The sequence below is a fragment of the Onychostoma macrolepis genome, chromosome 15, assembly GCF_012432095.1.
Source record: "Onychostoma macrolepis isolate SWU-2019 chromosome 15, ASM1243209v1, whole genome shotgun sequence".
In the NCBI taxonomy this organism is placed as follows: domain Eukaryota; kingdom Metazoa; phylum Chordata; class Actinopteri; order Cypriniformes; family Cyprinidae; genus Onychostoma; species Onychostoma macrolepis.
Genome location: NC_081169.1, coordinates 2861554 through 2886042, shown reverse-complemented (window position 1 = coordinate 2886042; position 24489 = coordinate 2861554). Strand labels below are relative to the sequence as shown.

Sequence of the window (24489 nt, the reverse complement as noted above, 5' to 3'; positions counted from 1 at the left end):
TGATCACAGAAGTGTGAAGAGGAGAAAAACAAAACATTAAAGCAGCAACAACTGCATACTGAGCTTAGCTATTTTGTGCTTATGTATATTAGGGCAATTTTCTGTAATTTCCCCCATTGTGTGTTCTGTTGTACACTTTTATTTGATGTGTATTCGTTAGAATTAATTCTTTGTTAGACTCAAACACAGTATTCTTTATTCTTGTGCCTGTGCTATAACTAAAGGGTAATATCCTTAACCTCTCTTTTATGCTGCCTTGCCAAATGCATATTCATTTGCGCTCATAATGACACTGGATAATGGTGTATAAATAACACAAACATTTCTTTAAGGGTGCTAATTACAGATAATTACTCAATGATTGTGGTTGGTTTTCACTGATTGTCGCTTCCTCTTGTTTCTGAGGTGTACAACATGTTGACGTCTATAATTTATGTTGCTAAATATTCTTATTTATTTTGGTATGGACATTGGCAAGTCTCATAGAACTGGGAACAGAATGATTATGAATGAACCTATTTATATGTCAACCTCTTTAGTTGTAATAAATATGTAACTACAGTCTTCATTTTATTTGCACAATGCTGAAACCTTTAACAACACATAGAAGACATTTTTAGACATGATGTGAAAAAGATCATATCTGATGACACCAAAACTGGAATATAAATAATAGACCATCAAAACAGTTATTTGAATCCATTATCAAATTGCAATTGTCATGTTAGGAGGATGTGAAGGGGACATGTAATAAGGACATGCTTATGGAGAACTTTTCCATCCTAGATTTGTTGCTACTTGTTGACTGACCTGATGAATTTTTTAAGCTCCTAGGGAGGCGCATCAGTTACCACTGAATCTATCGCAGATCTTCATCTCTGTCTGATGACAACTTAATTGCATTTGTCCTCTCAGAGAAAGAAAATTAATCAAGAAGTTCTTGCAGCTAAGTGTTCTATGTCTATTTTGTTTACTTTGTATGGTTATTTTACCTCCATATACACCATTCTGGACAAAGCTAACGAAGGAAACTCAACACTCTGTCTGTGATTAATAAAACATCGTCCCAGGGCCCAAAGGGCCAACCACCCGAACGCTTTCAGCTGTATAAGTGGTGAAAGGCGACATAATCTCCCCAAGACAAGATTTGGTCTGAGATTGAAAGACGCTGTGGGAGAGGTCCGGTATAAGTGTTGGAAAGAGGACTCTTCATGCTGCACTCGAATGGACGGATAGTCTGGAAGCATGGAGAGCGGACGGAGCTTGGCGCAGGTCATCTCTGAAATGCAGAATGAGATCAGAAAGCTGGAGAGTGAAAACAAAGCACTCCGTGGGCAGCTCGACCGGCCGGCTTTAGCCTTGGACTCAGTGAAGCAGAAGGACGGGTCACAGGACAGCTCGACCCACGCCAGCCTGAGACGAAACGTGTCTGCACCACAACTTGAAGCACAGTACAAAGGTAAATAAATATCTTGTGTTACTCAAACTTTAATAAGCATGTGCCAGCAGTGGAATGCATAAGCAGCCTGACTGTAAAAATGGTTACACTTTATTCTGATGTCCCCTTTAGAAATACTGCTGACTATAAGTAACTTTGCAACTACGTCAACTAACTCTCATTAGAGTATTAGTAAACTTTTAGGTTAGGGTTAGTAATAAGCTGACAAGTAATATCTGTTGGGAGACCATCACAATAAAGAGATAGCATATTTTAATGACTGCTTGCTGACATGCGCTGCAGCTGCAACCTTACAGACAGTAGAATGTGGAATATCAGAATATAGTGTTAGTGTTAAACACACAATTGCTATCAGGTAGGTTTATCTATTTTACCTGACTAAAAAGGCTTACTCAGTGGTGATGTTAAATAACAGCTTTGACTAATAATAAATCATTTTTAAATAATTTGGATATTAACTGGTAAAGAATGTTTTAGAAGCATCCTGACATTTTATATTTACATACTTTGCTCTTTTTGTTGTTGTTTTATATTTTCACACTGTTCATATACAGTAATGCCTTTTGTTTAATTGCGGTCACATAGGCCCTAAGGCAGGACTGGGCAACTCTGGCATAGGCTACGTCTACATTAATCCAGATATATCTGGAAATGGTGTTTTTGTTTCAAAACACTCTCCATCCACACTAGTCTTTTTAAGCATTTTCTAAAAGTTTCTAGTTCACACTGAAACGTCAGAAAACGCTAATATTATCTTACTGCGTATGTGTAAAACCTCATAAAAGCTCACTGAGATGGTACAGAGAGACCAGACGTAGTTAAGTTCTCACACTATTGTTTTGCCACAATCGTGTTATTATCAAAACATCTCACCACGTACTGATGAATCCAGGTCGCACTCAATCACCATTATATGTTTGGTCAAAAATGCATCTGCTCACATGTTTTGCTCCAGGCCATCATCTTTACAAGAATGCCATTTTAAGATTGTACAAAGTAACATATATATTTAGCAAAACTGTGAAAGTGAATAGCACATAATAAGCACATACTGAAAAAAAAACCAGATTCGAACAATATGTGTCACATGACTAAACATGCATCATCATGTTTTCACAGTCCACACTATGACGCTGTTTTCAAATTTATCCATTAAGAAGAGCATCTTCAAAAACCTCTCAGTTTGCAGGCCAAAACTTTGAGGAAAGGAGTAGATGTAGCCCTAGTTTAGCTCCAGCCCTAGTCAAATACAAAGCCTGTAATTTTTAAGCAATTCTGAAGACTGTGGTTAGATTCTGTAGATTGAAGACTGTAGACAGGACCATGGACCTATCGAAGGACAGAGCTGCCCATCCCTGCCCATTCATGATAAATGTACTGATGAAAATGATAATGATGCAGAGATCAATACATCTATCTCTTTCCAAACCAGTAATGTCATTAGTCAAGTATTGGTTTTTATTCAAAAAGAGGTTATAGTACATGCCTTCTGCTTTATTTCTATAGAAAACATTATTATGACCGTGCGAAGATACTCCATATCGTCAAACTCCATGAACGTAAACTCTCGAAAGAATGAGATTTTGCACAAGCCGAGACGATACGAGGAAACTGTGAACAACACTAAATGGGCAAAACTGCATGATGGTTCACACAGCCGTCCTTCTAGTGCCTATTCTAAACCAGACATAGAGAAATTAACCAACAGACATTCCCTTCAGGAGTACGTCAACAAAAACAGGTGAGTTTGGCTTTAGTAGGTATGAAATATTAACTAGCACTTGGTAACTTTATGCTAATTGTTATATCTAACATTTTAGAGCCAAAGTCAAGACGGTAACTTTCCTGTTGCCAGTGGATGACATTTACACCAATCGACCTGTACTGGCCGAGCACCTGTCAGAAAGAAGCACCTGTGAACTCCAAGCGATGGCGGAAACAGACTCGTGAAGCCCAAGCTAATGGCGGGAAAAACAGAAACACCCACAAAACTGATGCTTGTGAAGCTGACAAAGAGCAAGTGCAGTAATGCGGTCAAACTCTATCCCAACGTGTTTTTAGTTGAGTCCTGCGGTGAATTAATACCCACACCTGACCTCAACGCTTTGACTCCTGTTACAGATTTGGTTTCTCAAATTCATCCAGCTAAAGAAACTCAAGTCATCCCATGGTCTCGTACGACGACCTGTCAGTCCCGCTCTGCCGTTTGGATCGGGTGTCTGCTTCTGTGAAGAACCAGCGGAGACATGCGCTTCCCACTCACTATACTGAGTTTGGTGTAATTGTTAGTTCATAGCGCTTTGAATGATGAACATTATTTACATCAGTTTGTTCTCCACAAAATCTCCCACTATTTTATTCAGTGTTAGCTTGCTCAACTTTAACATAACAGCTTCCTTAAAAACATGTTTAAAGTGATAGTTGTCCAAAAAATGACAATGAAAATTCTCTTATAATTAATCATTCTCAAGTTGTTCCAAAGCAAAGGAAGATATTTTGAAGAATGTTGGTAACCAGACAGCTGACGGTAAAATTGACTTCCACAGTATATATATTTTTTTTCCATACTATAGAAGTCAGTGGCTATACCGTCAACTGTTTGATTACCAATATCTTTCTAAAATATCTTCTTTTGTGTTCACCATAAGAAAGAAACTCATACAGGTTTGAAACAACTTGAGGTTGAGTAAACGATGATAGAATTTTCATTTTTGGGTGAAATATCCCTTTAAATAAAAACTGTTATTAAATCATATTAAAATGTATTAAAGCAGTGACACTTTTGCTACAAGGAAGAGGAAGCCAAAGGAAGGTTTACACATTATTATTATTTAGTTAAGATAATGAAAATTGCACAAGGTATCATGGGTGACAGTCCAAAGGCATCAGTCCCAAAACTCTTTTTTTACACTCCTGAAATCAATCAATTATCAATTCACTTCTCCGTTTAACCCAAAGGTAAAACGAAGCCTCGTTTGTGAAAATAATAAAGAGAACATAGTCACACCTAAAGGCTAAAAACAGAAATATTATCTCATAGACTATTTGAGGTGTAGAAAACACTTCAAAAATCATTTAGTACATGACCATTAACTTGTCTCAGACATACATTTTCCATATTAACAGATTAGGTCATTATATTAAACTCTTTAGAGTTACAGTGTAACATATAGGATACACCTGGGCTCAAGAAACAGGTCAGAATAACAAGCAGAACCTAGTGTGAACATGTTTGCTGCGTTTATCAGCTGAAGGTTTCTTATTCTCTGTCTTGTTGGGTGTGCCGTCCTTCGTGAGCTCAGAGGGCTCGTCCTCACTGTAAAGACTCCCGTAACTCTCCGAATCTCGCGGTTTACCTGTTAGTGAATAGAACAGTCAATGTGAATAAGCTATGTCAGTTCACCCTTTTGTTATCAATAAAACTTACTTTTTTTAAAAACAGTTGTATTACATTTTTTAATTTCTACTGTACTGCATGGTTATACCTGTTATAATGCTGTGCTCAGGTTCAGTAAATCGTGTGGGAGGTTTGCTCTCTGTTGGACTATCTCCATATTTCATTGGTACCATTGGAAAATTGTCTCCTTTCTGTAATCTCTGGGTAGCTTTGAGGGAGAGATAGACGAGGAAGAAAACAGAGGACAATTACGTATAGAAAACCATAACATACCTTATGTTTTATGCACACTATGTTTTTATTATTATTTATTCATAAAATTAATTACTTCTGGAATGGTGCAATACTGTCACTCTAAAAATATATGACTCCGTTCTTATTGAAAGCATATACAGCACATACTGTATCCACTGTAGAATACATAACAGGTCATACAAATGTGCCACTTGTTTTTCTCAACAAAGGGTTCGTGAAAGGAGGTGCTTAACTAACAGAAATTAGGTTAAACTAAATATTATATGTGCTGTTTTATGTTTATTTTATATTAAAGGTACAATTCACCAAAAAATTATAATGAAATTATATTTTAAAGAATGTAGGTCCCCATTGATTCCATTGTTTTTTTTTTTTTTTTTTTTTACCATACTATGGAAGTCAGCGGGGACCAGCAATTGTTTGAAAACCAACATATTTTCAAAATATCTTATTTTGTGTTCAGCAGACGAAATAAATTCATACAGGTTTGGAGCAACTTAAGGGTGAGTCATTTTGATTTTTGGATGAACTATCGCTTTAACTTGCTGCAAGCCTGATACCAAATCTTGAATGCAGGTTACCCTGATGTACAGTGATGTGATTCAAACGAATTACTGTTTATACTGTAAACAAACAAAAAAAAACTATTTATGAATAGACTTGTGATATACAGTGGTGCCCAAAATTATAAGAATACTTGGCAAATTTAAAGGTGGGGTATGTAATTTTTCAAAAACGCTTTAGAGAACTGAGTCAGGGCCGAGTACCAAAACAAACTTGTAGCCAATCAGCAGTAAGGGGCGTGGCTACTCATGATATGGAGGAGAGAGCGTTCAGTGAACAGCCGAGCCGAGCGACAGAAAGATAGAGATGGCGGAGGATGACGTGACCCTTCAGCAGCAATGCACGCATAGTCCTTCGCTCTGCTCACTTTGTCAGAAATTGTATATATCCTGTCAGTAAATCTTGAACCACTCTTTATTTAGCTCACTATGAGTACCCCAGCAGTCAAGGAAAGGTGGAAAAGAGAGAGTGAACAATCGCCAATAAAGAAAAAATTCAAAGATTCCACCATCTCCAGAGAGGATCTTGACACTGCTATAGCTAACGCTATCAAGCTAGCGCTTAAAGAGCAACAAAGTACGCTTGATTCAGTAGTGGCTTCGACTGTAAGAGAAGCGATAGACTCTGTACTGACCCCAGCACTCCATGATCTACATTTGTATATACAAACGACCAATGATTCTGTAAAAGAGCTAAAAGCCGAAGTTTAAAAACTAGCCATCGCGGCGAAACATACACGTGACCGGTTCAATTCTGTTCAAGCAGCTGCACGTGAGGATAGGAGGACTGTCACAAACTTAAGAAATCAGCTGGAGCAACTCACAGAAAAAATGACGGACACTGAAAATAGGCGCAGGAGAAATAACGTGCGACTGGTGGGGTTGCCGGAGGAGGCGTAAGGCTACAATGCAGCTGGTTTCCTCAGAGCTAATCTTTCTAAGTGGATCCCTTCCCTGAAAGGCCGTGACATCGAGATTGACTGGGCCCATCGTGTGTATGATGGAAAGAAAAACTCAGATCGGCCGCGTACTCTCATCTTCCGTGTACTAAGATGGCATGTCAGATCGGCGATCCTGAGGGGAGCTCGGCAGGCATATCCGGTGAAATATACGCAGGACAATGTTACGCTACTATTTTTTCCTGACTTTAGTCCAGCCACGGCTAACAAGAGAAAGAGCTTTAATCCAGTCTTGAAGAAGATGACAGCACTTGGTCTCCAGACCTTCCTCACCTATCTGGCGGTAATTAAACTATGGCACAAAAGTGAGCAGATGATGTTCGACTCTCCTCAAAAGGCGGAGGATTTTGTTACTTCACTGTCACTGAAGACGTATTCTACAGCGCTACAAAGCAGCGGGAAGGCATCGTCTACCGTCTCCATCCTCTCAGCTCAACGAGGGAAAATTTTAATTAAATTCTTAAACTTAAATAATGTTCTCAGAGATCAGCCTCTGGATGAGATCAGTGAATCAGGACACTACATGATGACTAAATCATCAATAAGTAACCATCACCATCTGATGAGTTTGTCTTCTCACAACTTTTGCTATAACAAATGTTATACAAATGAACAAATACAAATATTAACAAATGAAACACACAGTTATAGCAGCAAGAGAAACATTAAAAAAGTTAAGAAGTCAAAGGTCAAGAGCCCAACTAAAGCAAGCGCTTACCTCCATAACGGTGACTTCAAACTTGATTATTTTCAATAAAACAGCGCTTAGGCTTCCTGGAGGCTAAGTAAGGGCTGCCCGTGCAGAGCCAGTGCTAAGGGGCCAACGTTTTGCCAATGAGCAAATTCTCAGGGGCCCTGCGCTGGCAGCCCTAAGTGGGCCCGTAAAGGGCCAGTACAGGCTTGTTTGCAGGGTAAGTTTTCTCCTATGCACGTAATACATTGCTTAATACATTCAGCAAAGTGTAGACATGTCTGTGGGTGTATATACCGCTCTTTTCACATCTTGTATGCAAACATTGGTGCTCCTCCTCTGCTAGGCTGTTTTGTTGTCATGCCATCACGTGACTAAAAGAGGCTCCAAGCGCAAGCGGCAAGCGGATACTTTTGGCTACAGAACAGTAGAACTCTAGCTACAAAAGAAATGAAAAGGGGAGGAAGGAAATCCTTCACATAGTACATATTGTTTATAACTGTATAAGGAATTTGTCCTTTTTATGCAGTATCACTGTAAGGTGAGTTTGGCCTTTTAATATTACTTTCTTAATGCATTAAACCACTTTAAATGTTTTCATAATGGTTTTTTATGGAAGTAAAATGCTTAAGATGTAATTTAGCATGTTTGCGTATATATTATGGGCTTAGCTGCTTGCCACATATTATAGTTTATTAACAAACTGTATACCGAATTTGGTCTTTATTTATTTGATCTTTATATCACTGTCTTCCTCCATTACACCATATTATTATTTTTTTTTATTTAATGGTTATCAATGAGAGGAAATGAAATTCAGCGTGTTGCATTCATATTCTGGGTTCATCTGCTTATCTGTACATACATAGTATATATTTTTATAAACTATACTGAATTTGACCTTTTCATATCACTGTTTTTATTGCAATAATAACAAACAAATATTACATGTACAAAACAAACAGAAAATACAGTACGCACAAAACATACAAAAATCCTTTCAATAATAAACAAGTTATGGTTTAATAGTTCTTTTTCATATCACTGTCTTCATTCAATAAGACACTTTCTTTATAATGGTTTTCTATGGGAGGAAAATGCTTAATGTGAAAACTTTGAGAGTTGCTTTCATATTCTGGGCACATCTGCTAACTTGTATATCTAGTTTGCAACAATAATAAGGTGTATACTGAGTTTTGTCTTTTAATATTACATTCTTAATTTATTAAGCCACGTTGTTACATAAAGCCACGTTCGTTTTTTTTTTTTTTTTTCTTTATAACTCTTTTCTATTGGAGGAAAATGCTTAACATGAAACTGCACATTGCTTTCATGTTCTGGGCTCCTCTGCCTGCAATGTACTTTTAGAAAGGCAAAGAATATCCACGTAGCTTTAAGGTGAATGTAATATTAGTCATATCAACATTAGTTATTGTTAATTTTCAAAGTGTAGTTGGTCATTTAAATGTATGTTTTTTAAATGAAAAGTATTGGTATCTGTATCGGCGATACTGGCCCTGTATTTACTCGGTATCAGATCGATACCAAAATTTGCCTACCCCTAGTGTCCACTATTTTGTTGTTGTTCCCTCTCTTTAGTTTCGTTTTCTACTGTGATAGAGCCAGAGCTGCCACCTTGTGGAACAACTGATTAGTGCAAAATCAAGTCAATGTGCATGAATGCGTAGTTACAAAAATCGGGTGGTGCACGTACAATACGTGCACAATAGTCATGTGACAAAATTTGTGTGCAACCTCGCGCAAAAACTAAAGTATACTTTGGGCTTAAGAATGTATAGTGGGACACCAATATGTATGCCGTTGCTTATGACTGGTAACCAAACAATAAAGAGACATTCAACCGACCTTCTAATGCTGGCCTATAGTGAAGTAGCTGTGAAGCTCGTGCAGAATGATTCATCTTCCTGTCTGAGTCAGCGTTGGGCACCAAAAGCCCCATGATCTCACTCTCTGTGACTTTTTGGTTCCTCTGCAGGAAGTAGGTGCACATTCTTCCTTTACCTTTTACCTCTATCTCTCCACGTTCCTCCATCTGAAAGCCTTTATTTCTTAGAGCACTGGTAATAAGAAATCAGCCAAAGAGATTTAAGTCAAGATTCTCATCTAAAGTCAAGTATCAATCTATGTTAATGTTTATATATACTGTATATATACTTTACAGTGCCAAACAGAGATTATTTGAAGTAACTAAGACAGAGGACATATTTTTGTGCTTCTCACTGATAAACACTGGGACTGAGGTGGATTTTGTTAGGCAGTCCATGACTCTCCATTCGGGAGGCCGTATTAACTGTGTCTCCAAACAAACAATACCGAGGCATCTTCTCACCAACCACCCCTGCCAAGACCGGTCCGCTGTGCAAGCCCACTCGAATCTGGGACACAAAACTCCAAAAATGAATTCCAACTCTTTTCTAAATCCCCAAAACAGCTGGGGATGAAATGTCAATTACAGGAAAGCAGGTACAGTTTGAGGTTACATGCTGAAACACTGAACTCAAGGATGAAGCATTAATCAAAGATAACCCTCGATCACCTGAATAGGGCCACCAGTCACAGGGTTAGTGACCTCTTTTGCAGCTATGATCATGCCCAGGGCGAAGTTAGCCACACGCTCAGAGTGACTTGACATTGGGATGGGCACGCCACCGACAACCATGTAAGCATCTCCAATTGTCTCAACCTGCAGAACACATGTTGCAACACTTATTAAAATCAATAGTCTTACATTTAAGAAGAATCCTCAAGACCTAATGCTCACCTTGTAAACATTGTGTACAGTGGTAAGGCGGTCAAACTTCAGGTACATGGAATTGAGCATGGAAACAATCTGGATGGGTTCACACTCAGAGCAGATGTTGGTGAAGGTCACCACATCGCTGAAGAGAACGGTGCACTCTTCAAACTCACCTAAAAGAAAAGCAATGTAAAAATAAGATGTGATCCTAGGTAAGGAAAAATTTATGAAATAATATGAGTTTAATCTTCCAAGATCTGTCTATCTTTAGGTCTATTTGTTTAAAGAAAAGTAATAAACAGTTTATTGTTTAACCTTAACCAGAAAAAAGACTTTATGAATTATGTGGGACTTTTAATTACAAACAAGACCAATGTACACTAGGACTCTTATTATTATATGTATATGCCTTACTGCTTCCACCTGTTCATTCACAAAGATAAACAAAAAAACCTATCTACAACATAAACACCATGAAGTAGTTCATTAGCGATCGCTTTGCATACATGCTGTCCGCTGTTGTTTATGCATTGTTGTATGCACATCATCCGCACAGACACACACACACACACACACACACAAAATGTGGAGTGTAGTGAATGTGAACGCCCGAAGGCTTAAGAATTTAAAAGGAATGACTGCCTAGCTTTACACCAACTCTAGCTCTCAAGGTCCACTTTCCTGCAACGTTTAGCTTCTAACTTGATCAAACTTACCAGCCTGTAACTTTCTAGTGATTCTGAAGACCCTGATTAGTTTGTTTAGGTGTGTATGATTATGGTTGGAGCTACTGTGCAGGAAAGTGGACCTTGAGGGCCAGAGTTAAGCTTTACACTATAAGGCGCACTTCTGTTGTCTCACAGAAACCATACTTATTGCATTGTCTGTTCTCCTAACCATCCATCTTTCTCTTTGATTCACCTGCCTCCACTCTCTTGCCCTCTTTCAGCTGGTTGGCCACATGTTTGGGCAGCATGGCATACAGTAGATTCTCCGTCTTCTGCTTTTCCTCCTCAAGGTGTTTTGAGAGCTGATGCAGCTCTTCCTTTTTTCGTTCTAGCTGGTTGGAGAGCTCCATCTCCGCCAGTCGCTGCTGGTTGAGCAGGATCAGGTCACGTGTAGCGTCATGTGGAGCAATATCAGAGAGGTGCATGCAGTGCTCCTCCAGTTCCTGCAAGCTGCGAAGTAATGGTGATGCTAGGTACAGCATGCAACGCAATGGAGGCATCCATAACATTTGTCCTGGGAGAAGGAAGTAAGAAAAAGACAAGCTTATTTGATATTCCCTAAAGGTACAAAAATGTGTGATGTGGACACAATGAGATGAAAAGAGGAGACTTATAATCAGAATTAACAGGCACGACAAGACATTTCTTATTCTATATTTTTAATTTTATTCAAATTTAGCCAGTGTGGCATCAATGCTTAATTAAAGGGGACATCGGATGCGACATACACTTTTACTAGTTGTTTGAACCGAAATGTGTGTTGGCAGTGTGTGTACACAACCACCCTATAATGATAAAGATCCACCCAGTGTTTTTGTTTTTTCTTAATCTCGTTAAATCATTTCCCCTTTCTCATATCAATCCAGCCCCTCCCACGATTTACCTTAGACCCGCCCTGAGTGAGCTGTCATCAGTCCACCATTGTTTCACCGCCGGAGTAGATGTAGACAAGAATGGCTGGTTTCACTTTGTTTTGATGGTCCCTTTAACACATTCTGTTGACTATAAGTAACATTGCACCTACATTTCTACCAACTCTCATTAGATTGTTAGTAGTGTATTAGTTGACTGGTAGGGTTAGGGTTGGAATAAGTTGACATGTAGTTGCAAAGTTACTTACAGTCAGTAGAGTGTCTGTTGAGAGACCATCACAATAAAGAGTTAGCAGATATGAAGCAGACAGTCTACTAATAATCTAATAAGAGTTTGTTGACATGTAATTGCAACATTCTGTGTCAACAGAATGTTCAAAAGGGACCATCAAAATAAAGTGTTACCGAATGGCTCCTAAGCAAATTGAGTTTTTTTGTTGGATGTAATAATGAACATAGCAGTTGTCATTTACTCCTGACATCTGAGCCGCTGAAGACGCAGTGGATTACATTTGTTTTTGAAGGGAATGCATCCTCCGATCTACCTAAATGTGTTTATGTTTGCGCAAATCATTCGTGATTCAGCCTCGCCTAAAGAAGAAGTGAGTATAGGGTTCTTTTATGAATCTTTGCAAATCGCCTTTCCTAATAACGTGCTAGTTAGCAAGATCCACGGCTAAAGTAAACAGTCTCATGAGTAGGGATGGGTACAGAGAACCGGTACGTAATTGGGTTAATACCGGACTACCTATAAGCTTCATGACAAACAATACTGTTATCGATACTTGCATTGTTTTATCTCTGTATACTTCAATGTTAATGAAGCTGCTGCTTGACATTTTCCTTCACTGAATGATGTGGCTGTCGTTTGTTAGACGTGCGTTTGATATCCATGCGCATGTGCGTTGTGTGTTTGCGGCAAGAGTGAAACGTTCGAAAGTGTGGGCTCACGTTACAAAACTAAGCGACACTAGTGTCAGATGCAATATATGCAGTAGTGTAATAGTGAACAATGGAGGCAACACCAGTAATATAATGAAACATTTACTAACAAAACACAACATCTACCTCAAGCAATGCGCTGTATTTACTATGTCTCTCAGCTGCAGCTCCGACTGCAACTCGCGAGACATTCATTTCAAATGTTGATTCAGCGGTAGAGTTACACTCACAAGACACTGCACTTATTCGCAATCACAAAAGTACATTATTTGCGTGTGCTTTAGTTTAAAGCCTTGCCGGTTAAACATTTCATTCGCATGCTTTTCTGACATCCGCTGATTCAAAACACTTACACTTAAAGCATGCGTACACTAAAAGGACGGTCAGACAGCACATGATTACTTAGTTATCGTATGACTGCGCTAATACTGTCAAAAACACACAAAGTTTACATGTAACGTCTCGGTTACTTATGTAACCCTCGTTCCCTGATGGAGGGAACGGAGACGTTATGTTGTGACGACATTAGGGGATTGACTTTTGAGCCCCAATCATCTCTGACTTTAAGAGAAAACGCCAATGAATATTGGCTAGTGGATTTTGCATACCTGAGCCACTCCCCGTGCATACGGATATAACTAGGCGACAGGTGCATACACTCATCTGCGATGGTTCAAGATTGTGGCATGGGGACATAACGTCCCCATTCCCTCACCTCGTGGAGAGGGCTCTGACCTGAGTGAAGTGTCTTCCTCTGCCGGTGGACAAAAACACTCAAGTCTGCCACGTCTCATCCAGGAACCACACATGGAGGTTCCAAGATCTGGACGCGGGTGCCAAATGGTGCCGGGCCCCTGAGAAAGGAGGTCCTTCCTCAGAGGGATGCGCCAGGAGGGGCTGTCATGAGGAGCATGAGTTCCGAAACCCAGGTCCAGGTGGGCCAATGGCGCGAGAAGGCTCACTGGGGGAAGCGCAAATTTGCGTAAAACCCAAGGACAGGTGCGCGCCAGTGCATCCGTGCTGAGGGGGCCTCGGTCAGGGAGTCATACAACTGGCCGTGGGAGGACTCGTGGGAGGCAACCGGGTTTACCTGAGCTTCCGCGAATCGACTCCAGAACAGCCGGATCGTCTCGGGATGGAGTCGCCATTCCCCCGGGGAACGTGAGCTGTCGTGAGAGCACATCGGCTGCACGATTGAGCTCCCCCAGGATGTAGTAGTACTGCCAGCAACTCGAGGCAGTTGATGTGCCAAAGCAGTCGAGGCCCTGTCCAGAACCCCGAGACTGCCTGCCCTTTGCATGTAGCGCACCAGCCAGCACTGGAGGCATCCATCGTGACAACGACATGCCGAGACACTTGTTCTAAGGTTACTTCTACCCGTAGAAGGACAAGGTCCGTCCAGGAGCTGAATGAGCGGCAACGCATTGGCATGACAGTCACACGAACTGTACCGCAGCAACATGCCCATCTCGGGACTCGGGAGTGTAACCTGTACTGAAGTGGTCCCATATGAAGCAATCCAAGCGGTGAGACTGCGGCTGCGGATGCCATATGCCCCAGGAGCCTCTGAAAGCGTTTCAGTGGTACCACCATCCTGTCTCTGAAGGAACTCTGGCAGGTCAGCATGGACTGGGCACGCTCGTTGGTGAGACGCGCCACCACACTCACCGAGTCCAACTCCACACTGAGAAAAGAGTTTCTCTGCACGGGGAGAGCTTGCTCTTTTCCCAGTTGACCCGAAGCCCCAACTGGCTGAGGTGCCGGAGCACCAGGTCCCTGTGATCACACAACTGTTCTCGCACATGAGCGATGCTCCAGACAGTTGAGGATCCTGATGCCCACTTCCCGTAACGGGGCAAGGGCACCCTCCGTGTCTTTACGTATAGACACGAGGGGACAGGGAGAACCCGAAGGTGGGGACCCTGTACTGCCATGCCTGCCATGCCGTCCACGACTTCATCAGCTCCTCGTGCACTTCAGAAAGGAACCAGGACATGGCGTGGTCACGGCCCGTGCCGAGGAGCCAATCATCTCGCCGCGAGGGCTCGGGACTGGGAGGTGTGCGCGCCTCCAGCCTGATGCTCGCAGCAGCCCGCGAAAGCTCGGCCGTCAGCTCTGGGTCCGATTTGGTGGCGGCGCGACACCCGAGGGGGGCTGCCCCGCCAAATCTTCATCCTCAGAGGACGATTGCCCATCCCCTGATGCTGCGATTGACATCTAATTCTCTATCGGCGCGCCGAATTAAACGCTGGGCACGCCGTAAGACGGCACAGCAGAATCACCGGGGAGCCGCACAGAACAGCTGCTGCGGGAGGAGTGAAAGGTCCGTGGGGACTGGCCCAGTGGAAAGCTCTCACTGTAAGCCTCAGATCGCCCAGAGCACTAGCCGATGGCTCTCTGCTCGTGGCAGCTCTTAAAGGGACAGAACTAAACATGCTGCCGATTGTCATTGAAGGGACAGTTCACCCCAAAATTAAAGTTCTGTCATTATTTACTCACTGTCATGTTGTACCAAACCTGTATTCATTTTTATTCTTGTGCTGAACACAAAAGAAGATATTTTGAAGAATGTGGGTAACCAAACAGTTGTTGCATGGTCCCCAACTGTGACTCTGATAGTAGGGAAAAAGAAAAAAAAATGGTAGTCACTGGGGACCAGCAACTGTTTGGTTACCCACATTCTTCAAAATATCTTCTTTTGTGTTCAGCACAAGAATAAAAATGAATATATTCTTATATAAAATAACTTTTATGTTTAACAGAAGAAAGAAACTCATTCAGGTTTAAAACAACTTGAGAGTAAGTAAATGATGACAATTTTCATTTATGGGTGAACTATTCCTTTAATGTTAATAAAATAAAACACAAAGAGAAAAATAACTCCCTGCTCCTGACTGAAGAACTTTAATACAGTTGCTAAAGTTCACCAGTAATTAAATATCTTGACATTTTTAACAACTTTTCACTTCATATCTTTTTGCACCAAATAGTATCGATAACAGTATCGATAAGTACTGGTATCGATAAGCAGTATTGGTATTGGTATCAATAAAATGTAAATGATACCCATCCCTACTCATGAGAATGACTCCTCACCCCATGGAGGAGAGGGGCGGGGCCAGCAGAGCTCATTTGCATTTAAAGGAATATGGACTAAAATGGCTTGCTAATTTTGACAGGGTAAAAAGGGTGTCGTTTTACACTACCATTTTGAAATTTTAACCAAAGTATGTTAAAGACTTTTCATTAAGACCCTAAAGAATCATATCACCTTGTGGAAAATGTCCATCCGATGACCCCTTTAAGTGTGTGCTCGACAACTGCATTTAAGTTCTAATTCTGTGACAGCTTAAGAACTTCTGCCTCTCTTCAAGATCCCTTGCCACAGCAACCACAATTAACAGGTAAATCAGCAATAGGCAATAGCCCTGCATTACGCTTAACAACATGCTAGTCAGGTGTTGACAAGGAGGTAAAAAGTGCCATCAAAAAAAGTTTTTAATTTTTTTATTTTATATAGTTAATACAGTTACATAATATAGTTAAGCAATAACGATTTCAATAAAATATAGATTAATTATATAAACTGACTAGTTTTAGAAATATTCTCAATTTTGACTCTTTTTGATCTATTTTGCTAATAAAAATCATTTCAAACAAGGCAGAAGTTGCATCTCACAACAACACACAGCAGTGTTTCGTTTTTTGAATGAACCAGAGTTTTTGAACAAATGGGGTGAATCAATGATTCGACGACTGTTTCATAAAGACAGTGGTCATTTGCTTCATTTATGAATGAATCAGCTGATTTGAATGAATCTTTCAAAACAATGGGCCTCATTCATGAAACATTCGTAAATATAGGAGTAAATTCCGAGTAATTTGCGCGTAAAACGGACCTTCCCGAAAGCTCTCCTCCGGATTCAGAAATGATTCATAAACGTCCGATTTGATAGTTAAACATGTGTATGTTAATGAATTCCAATCATTCGTAAATAGAGCGCTTGTGCACGCTTGTGCACGCTCATTCACAATTAGCATAATCCCCGCCTATTAATTACAGCTATGCAAATTTCGTGTCCAGGAAGGCAGTGGAATATTCTGGTCTACTTTCTCAAGTTTGGCTCCAGTATATTGCATAAATACAAAAAAGACTAATAGGCCATATGCCTAACAATAAATATTCAATAACGTGTGTCCACCAAAGCGTTTTTAGCCAGCTGAAAAATGACAGGTGCTCTTCTGAAAACGGCAAGCTGGTGGCGCTTGAAAACGCTTTGGTGGCACAGCGTTTTTCCCATAGACTGTGAAAAAAAAAAGATTTTCCAGCTGTCGATTTGGTTGCCATGAAGTGGAATATCCATGGCAGTAACATATTCCTAGTATCTCATTTTGAAGAATATTACTGAATATAAAAATGCAGTAACCAGTAATATTAACTTCTCTGTTGTTGTTCAGTTGTTGTACAAGTAGGATGATTGGTTGGTGTAGTATTTGTCCTGACCTGGCTGGCTAAAAGGTGACAGTGACAAGTGCTGCGTTCTCCCCAAAGCTAAACCGGAGCTAAACAGTTTATCAACTCTCAGCTACAAAAAATAAATAAATAAAGCACACGAACTTGTAAAATATTATAATGGCAGTGCATCAAAATTCAGTGTCACCAGTTTGCCAAAAAGAACACAGAACGTTTTACGCACCATTTACTTGTGGTAGAGAGCAGGTGTAAATTTCTTTCGTAGCAACTAACTTTTTGAAAATACGAACATTTTCATGAATCTGAACATTTACGTCAGAACTGCTTTTCGAATGATTTACACAAAAATTCGTTCTGCTCGTGTTTCATGAATGCGGACCAATGATTCTATAATTTACTTATTCTAATATGAAAATTATTACTTATAACACTTGACGCCACCTACTGGTGGTTTTAGTTTCATATATAACAGTATAATTTCATAGTTCTTTTCAAAACTGCTATATTTAAAACGTTCATCTCATAGCATTATTTATGCAATTGTAATTACAGTGTAAATGCATTTTGATCAATGGTAAGATGGTAAATGAATGCAAAAAAAAAATAATTCTAAATGCAGTTAATAAATGTTTTTCAAAGTGTAAATATATAAATCTGGAAAATAAATATAAGATAAAAATAATCAACTCTACAGACTGTACAATATGCAGGGTTGGTATAAAAAGCATCTATTATTCAGGAAGTTGATGGTTCAGAATGCATTCTTAAAAGACAGTGATTGTTAAATCTGTTCCTGGAGCTCCCCCAGCTGTGCACATTTTGTATGTCTCCTTAATCAAAGACACATGTTAGAAATTCCATGACCTGAAGACAATTCATAATGTACAGACTTATAGAACAGCTACAGAAACAGGGTTGGGGATTTGTATACAGTGTTCCCCACACCACTTCATATATATGCAGTATCATTTCAATGAATATACATAGTGCTCATATAGGGGAAACAGAAGTTTAGACAGAATAGCAGTAATAATAAGCTATAAATGGCTGAAGAGGTGAAATACAGAATTAAGAGTAATTAAAGACATACATAACATACGTGATCATCACCTTTTCTATAATTCTCACCTCTCAGTTCTAGCATTGGTTTCTCTCTCAAAGCCATAGGCATTCTGTCTCTTCGTGTCCGCAAAACAAAATGGCTATTAATGAACTTGCGGATGCTGCAGATGTTGAAAGTCACCTGTGGATGCTGGATGTTGAAATATTGATCCAGCTGCCCGCACCTGCTCTGTAACCCTGGCACGATTCTCTGAATAGTCACCCCTGCCTGTCTGACCTGGAGCTGAATGAATGCATTGAGTAAAAGAAGAAAAGAGCAGTGATAACAATGTTCAAACTATACAGCGCTCAGCAATGCACAAAATTTTAAATACAATGCTTTCAAACTATGTGAAAGCAGAGGGGTCAGTCCTCACTCATATCATCAACACCTCTGTCACAACTGGCAACGTTCCATATTTAAATAAGTAATAAATGTAATGATTTCAGATTTTGAAGAAAAAATGTCCTCAATCATCCCTTACTTCTTCATCAAACACAATGTGGAAAGGAAAGGCATTGCAAAATGTCTTCAGATCGATGCACAGATTATCTGGATACACAGGCTCAAATGCCCTTAAAGGTTTACCTGAGGATGAAAAAAAAAAAAAAATCAAATTAATCCCCAATACCTAGAAATACAAAATTTCAAACTTAATTTACTTATACAGTCATGGCCAAAAATATTGGTACCCGTGGTAAATATGATCAAAGAAGGCTGTGAAAATTAATCTGCATTGTTAATCCTTTTGATCTTTTATTTAAAAAATTCACAAAAATCTAACCTTTCATTGGATAATAAGAATTTAAAATGGAAATATCATTATGAAATAAATGTTTTCTCAAATACACGTTGGACACAATTATTGGCACCCCTAGAAATTCTTATGAGTAAAATAACTCTGAAGTATATTCCCATTCATATTCACAATTTTGAACACTCCAGGGTGATTATGAACATGAAATTATCCAGCCATGGCTTTCTGTTTCACAGAAATATAAATAGGAAGGAAAACAAAGCCCAAATTCCCTTAATCATCCATCACAATGAGAAAAAACAAAGAATATATTTCTGATGTGCACAAATTAGTGAAGTGGATTTAAGAAAAGAGCTAGAGCAGTGAAAATTCCCATTTCCAATAATTAAGAATTTCCAATCAACATAAAATGTTATGAAACTGCCTGGAAGAGGACGTGTGTCTATATCGTCCTAATGCACGGTGAGGAGGAGAGTTTGAGCGGCTAAAGACTCTCCAAGGACCACAGCTGGAGAACTGCAAAATAATAGTTGAGTCTCGGGGTCAGAAAACCTTAAAAATAAATTGTCAAACAGCATCTACATCACCACATGTTGTTTGGGAGGGTTTCAAGAAACATCCTCCTCGCTCATCCAAAAACAAACTCCAGCATATTCAGTTATCAGACACGACTGGAACTTCAAATGGGACTGGCTTCTATGGTCAAATGAAACTAAAAAATGCTTTTTAGCAGCAAACACTCAAGATGGGTTTGGTGAACACAGAGATAAAAAGTACCCCATGTGTACAATGAAATATACTGATAAAACAGATAAAGAATCAATAAGTGACTGACTCTGTTAGAAATCTTATAATGGGCCATGTTTGGATCTTCCAACCGGACAATAATCCAAACACAAACCTCAAAAACAACACAAAAATGGGTCACTGAGCACAAAACCAAGCTTCTGCTGGTCATTCCAGTCCTCTGACCTGAACCCTGTAGAACATGAGTGAACTGAAGAGAAGCAGCAACATGGAGCTGTGAATCTAAAGGGTCTGGAGTGATTCTGGATGAAGGAATGGTCTCTGATCTCTTGTCAGGTGTTGTCTAACCTCATCAGGCATTATAGGAGAACATTTAGAGCTGTTAAACTGGCAAATGGAGATTTCAAAAGGGTGCCGTTAATTGTGGCCAATGTGTATTAGAGAAAAACATTTATTTCATAATGATATTTCCCCCCATTTTAAATTATTATCATGCAATGAAAGGTTAGATTTTTGTGATTTTTTTTAAATAAAAGATCAAAAGGATTAACAATGCAGATTAATTTTCACAGCCTTCTTTGATCATATTTACCAAGGGTGCCGATATTTTTGGCCATGACTGTATATTCATTATATAGAAAATGTATGAGTGTTGCTGATAACAAGGCAGACCACATCAGAAAATCAGTACCTTGATTAAAAATTAATTTAGCTTCACTGACTGCTCAGTTAAGAGTTATATTTAACAGTAGAATTCAAATAATAAATGTGTTGGATCTCATAAAACAAATAATTTTACACCATCTTTACCCTTTTCTGGATGCACCAAGTTTCTGGCTGTGTCCCAGTCGTTTTTTTCTACATGATTTAGAGATTTCTTCTGCAGGGACCTTTCAGGAAAGTCCTGCAAACACAACAGAGTTGTATTTTTCAGTAAACTGCATAAACCCAAACAAAACACTAATTCTCAACAGTACTGTATATATAAGGTTGTATATAACTGTGAAATCATTAAAGCATGAGGATGCAAATACTTAAAGCATAAAGCATTTTAAGTGCATACTTTGTCTAAGAACGCTGGGCTCTGGGTGATGAGGAAAACAACATGCTCTTTTTTTCCCATCCTCTCGACTTCCTCGATCTGGTTCACAATTTCCATCTTTATCTTGCTGTTGAAGAAGTCTTTGGCTACAGCTCCGATGATACCTATACAGCATTAGAAATCAGTTAACCAGAAAATCTGATTATTTATTATATACAGTGGTGGCTAAAATTATTAGAACACTAGTATTTTCACCAGCTAAAAAATGGTTGTAAGTCAGTTATGTCTATATTTTCTATCTGATCTGATCACCATACAGTCTGTCTGGAATGGCATGAAGAAACAGAACAAACAGAGACAGACTACATCCAGAAGAACTGTGTCTCCAAGACGCTTCAAGAAAGCTACCTGCAAAGCTCCTGAGAAACTCTGCTCAAGTGCACCGAGGACAAACGCTGCTTTAAACACAAAGGATGCTCACAACAAATGTTGATTTAATTTAGTTAATAGAAGTTAATTGATGAAGGAAATCTATTTATGACATTATTTTTGACAGCATCCTCATTTTACAGCATTTATACACAAGGGCCTAAAACTTTTAACAGCACTGTAGCTTTGCAGGTAGCTTTCTTGAAGCGTCTTGGAGACACAGTTCTTCTGGATGTAGTCTGTCTCAGTTTGTTCTGTTTCTTCATGTAATCACAGACAGACTGATGATGATCAGATCAGATCTCTGTGTGGAGCAAACAGAAATCTCACTGGATTATTACAATTAATGGCAAAATGAATGTTTGGAAATGTAAACTGATATTTCCTCCTGACACACTACAGCAAAAGATAGAAATAACTGACTTAAAAACATTTTTTAGCTGCTGAAAATACTAGTGTTCTAATCATTTTGGCCACCACTGTACATATGGTTGATTATAAATGGTTATAGATAGATAGATATTAGTAATTGTTTACCAGGGACGATATGACAAAGACCTTGTCGGTCTGAGTAGTAGTGTAACAGCAAAGTGCCATCATTGTTTTTTTCTACACGGAATGATGGTGCATTCATTTCCTAAAATAAAATAAAGACAACAGAGATTTACTATATAAATGTTGCACATACGAAAGATCACACTATGTTTTGTAGTTCTTCACACAAGATAATCACAAGAATAAATATTTATAACTAATTCTGAATGCATGAATGAATGAATGATTGAATGAATCACAGATTCAGGAAAAGTATTATTGAGTGAGAAAAAAGGTCTTATTTGGCACATCAAAAGTGCGCTATTCATTCTGGATTAACAAATAAATTATGAAACAGGGTCTTTGATCGAAATTCTCCTCAAGATGTTTATGAGAATACTAATGTCCTGCTCACTCGACCTTGTAGGAAAGAGAGAGATAGCCGTGCAGCGCGTCCAGATTCTCCATAAACTCAAACAGATTTCCTCCAAGGGTGCGCAGCATATGATCATATCCGGACCTTTTGCAGAATTCAAAAAAATATTCTCCAAACTGCCCCAGCACCACACTTTGCTCAAGGTCTTTGGATAAACAAACAAAATTGTACATCAACTACAATGCACTTCTAATAAATACTGGACACTCAGAAAATCAGACCAAGTCTTAAGAAGTGAAAGTGCTTTACCGAGCATCTTGCAGGCCTCTGTCACTAACTGCATGGTGATGTTATCTGTGTACACTTCATAAGTCATGAAAGTGTCTTGAACTCTTGCTGCATCCCTGTGAAAATCCCATCAAATCAGTATTTTTCTCCGTATGATTTTATAAGGCAATTTCACAGACATTAAAACAATCTCTTGAAAAATCTGTGCAAAATAATCAGAGTTATGGATGCTCACCTGAGTTTGTCCCACGTCTCTTCTCCAAATCTGTCAATCACTAGAGACTTCAAACATGTGTTGATGAATCCATACTGGACATTAGAGGTAAATGCATTTAGACATTGATGTTTTGTAGCTAGAGCTACTTGCAGCTACTGAAGATTGAATTAACATTTGCAATAATAATGCATAAGACCCATGCTAGCTGTTACAAGAACTATATTTCAGTTTTGCAGTCAACGTTCTGTTACACAATGTGTGATTTTTTCTGCAAGTGGTTTCAAACATTTAACTCCAAAACTAAATTAAATTAATAAAGGTAGATTTTTTCCCACATTTTTTTATAATGTCAGGTTGAGGAAAGTATTTTATTTTGGGTGCATATGTTTGCATACATATTGCAGAATCATTTAAAAAATACCATGGACCATAACAACTGCATTTGGCGTGTTATTTACAGTCCTGATTAAATAATAACTGAATGACACAAATCTTTTTTTTTTTTTTTCCAGCATAAAGCTGTTTTCAACAGTGGACTGATATTGGGATAGCTTCCAACTAGTTTTAACCCAGTCTCATGGCATTTTGTGACAATGCAAGTGAAGTGAACTTTTGTAAACACCACTGTTTTTAAAAAAAAAAAAGTCAGTTAAAATAAGTCCAATGTACTGTGTACGTTGAAGGGATTTTTCGTAGACCTACTGATTTTTTCTCAATAAGTGTTTTTTCCGTGTTTTTAATTAGCTACACATTGTTCAGTGAGTGTGATTGGTGTAGCGAGCTATTTATGCACACAACTGTATTTATACACACACCAATAAAAATGCAATAAAGTAAAATAAATAGCATACAGAACATTTAGATAAATGCAAATGCCATTTCCTTACCATTTCTATGTCAGGTTGTTTTCCTTGGGCATATGAAAGGTATATTAGTGTCTCTTTTTATAGTCCATTGATAAACCATTCACCTCCATGACCATTATGCTTAACTGAAGAAAAATACACAATACAACACTCTATCCAGCAATAAACGAGAACTCCATCAAATACAGTTGTTCTGCATCGAGTGCCTCACATGCACGACCCGAGATGTCCGCTGCAGCGCGAGCCTCGTGAATGAGAGCGCGTGACCCTGAGAGAGACCTCCTGAGCACAGTCTGTTCGTAGTAAATTTTTACATTTCAGATCAGCTTTTGCTCATTAAAATGTGCCTTGCAGGTTTTATTCTGGGTAAGAGATCGCAAACTCCACCAATCAACCATCAAATCAAGTAATTATTGTAACAATTATCAATTAGCCTAATATTCAGCTTATTAACTTATTTAAATGAATATAAATACATGCATATAAAGAGACAAGCTTAAAAATGTCTAAACTTGCGTTTTAATTTAAATTAGGCTAATAGCCATAAACTGTATTTTCTATGTTTTGTGTAATTGATGTCACTCTTTCATGAAAGGTGAGCAGGGAATATGGTAAATGCATTCCTGAATAAGAAATTTAAGTAATTTAAATATATACAGGGTGTAAAGACCCTACAAATCAAAAAGTGTATATAAGAGTATTTGTTCCTAAATTTAAATTAAATGCAAGCAAGAACCTGAGTGCATTGACCTATACTGCAAAAAAAAAAAAAGACGACTATAATAGGGCTACAGCTACAATGCACAAACTAAATCTGGCAAAGTGGTGATGTCTTCATCAGTATTAAATGGTGAATTATATGCAATAAATAATGAATGGCAAGACAGGTGGGATTTTTTTTTTTTTTTTTAAGTTCAGTTCCAACCCTGCAGTGAATGATACAAATTTGTTTTTAAAGGACAAAGAGTTACATCAGAGTAATTAATAATTCACCAAAAAATTAAAAAAAAAAAAATTAAAAAATACATTGCTT

General features: G+C 38.7%; 1 protein-coding gene across 2 annotated transcripts; it reads right to left on the bottom strand.

The window, feature by feature from the left end:
- Positions 1-4356: 4356 nt before the first annotated feature.
- LOC131520767 (guanylate cyclase soluble subunit beta-2-like) lies at positions 4357-23857 on the bottom strand. 2 transcript variants are annotated; one of them, XM_058745234.1, is made up of 16 exons: positions 23478-23857; positions 22609-22682; positions 22395-22489; positions 22130-22290; positions 21713-21812; positions 20768-20910; positions 20515-20608; positions 18685-18788; positions 18227-18443; positions 11004-11324; positions 10107-10255; positions 9882-10028; positions 9566-9720; positions 9191-9402; positions 4945-5064; positions 4357-4815 (listed from the first exon to the last, which is right to left on the bottom strand). In XM_058745234.1, the coding sequence occupies exons 1-16, from the start codon at positions 23478-23480 to the stop codon at positions 4658-4660; spliced, it is 2253 nt and encodes a 750-aa protein (XP_058601217.1). In that variant the 5' UTR covers positions 23481-23857; the 3' UTR covers positions 4357-4657. The 2 variants fall into 2 exon arrangements, 1 of the variants encoding a protein (XP_058601217.1); XR_009266130.1 differs by lacking the exon at positions 4357-4815 and adding an exon at positions 7622-7763.
- Positions 23858-24489: the final 632 nt, after the last annotated feature.

Coding starts and splice junctions, on each gene's coding strand:
- LOC131520767 (XM_058745234.1), bottom strand. Junction 18,789..20,514: donor CTTGGTGCATCCAGAAAAGG/GTAAAGATGGTG, acceptor TTTCATCCTCAG/GTAAACCTTTAAGGGCATTT. Junction 11,325..18,226: donor ACCAATGCTAGAACTGAGAG/GTGAGAATTATA, acceptor TCCTTCTCCCAG/GACAAATGTTATGGATGCCT.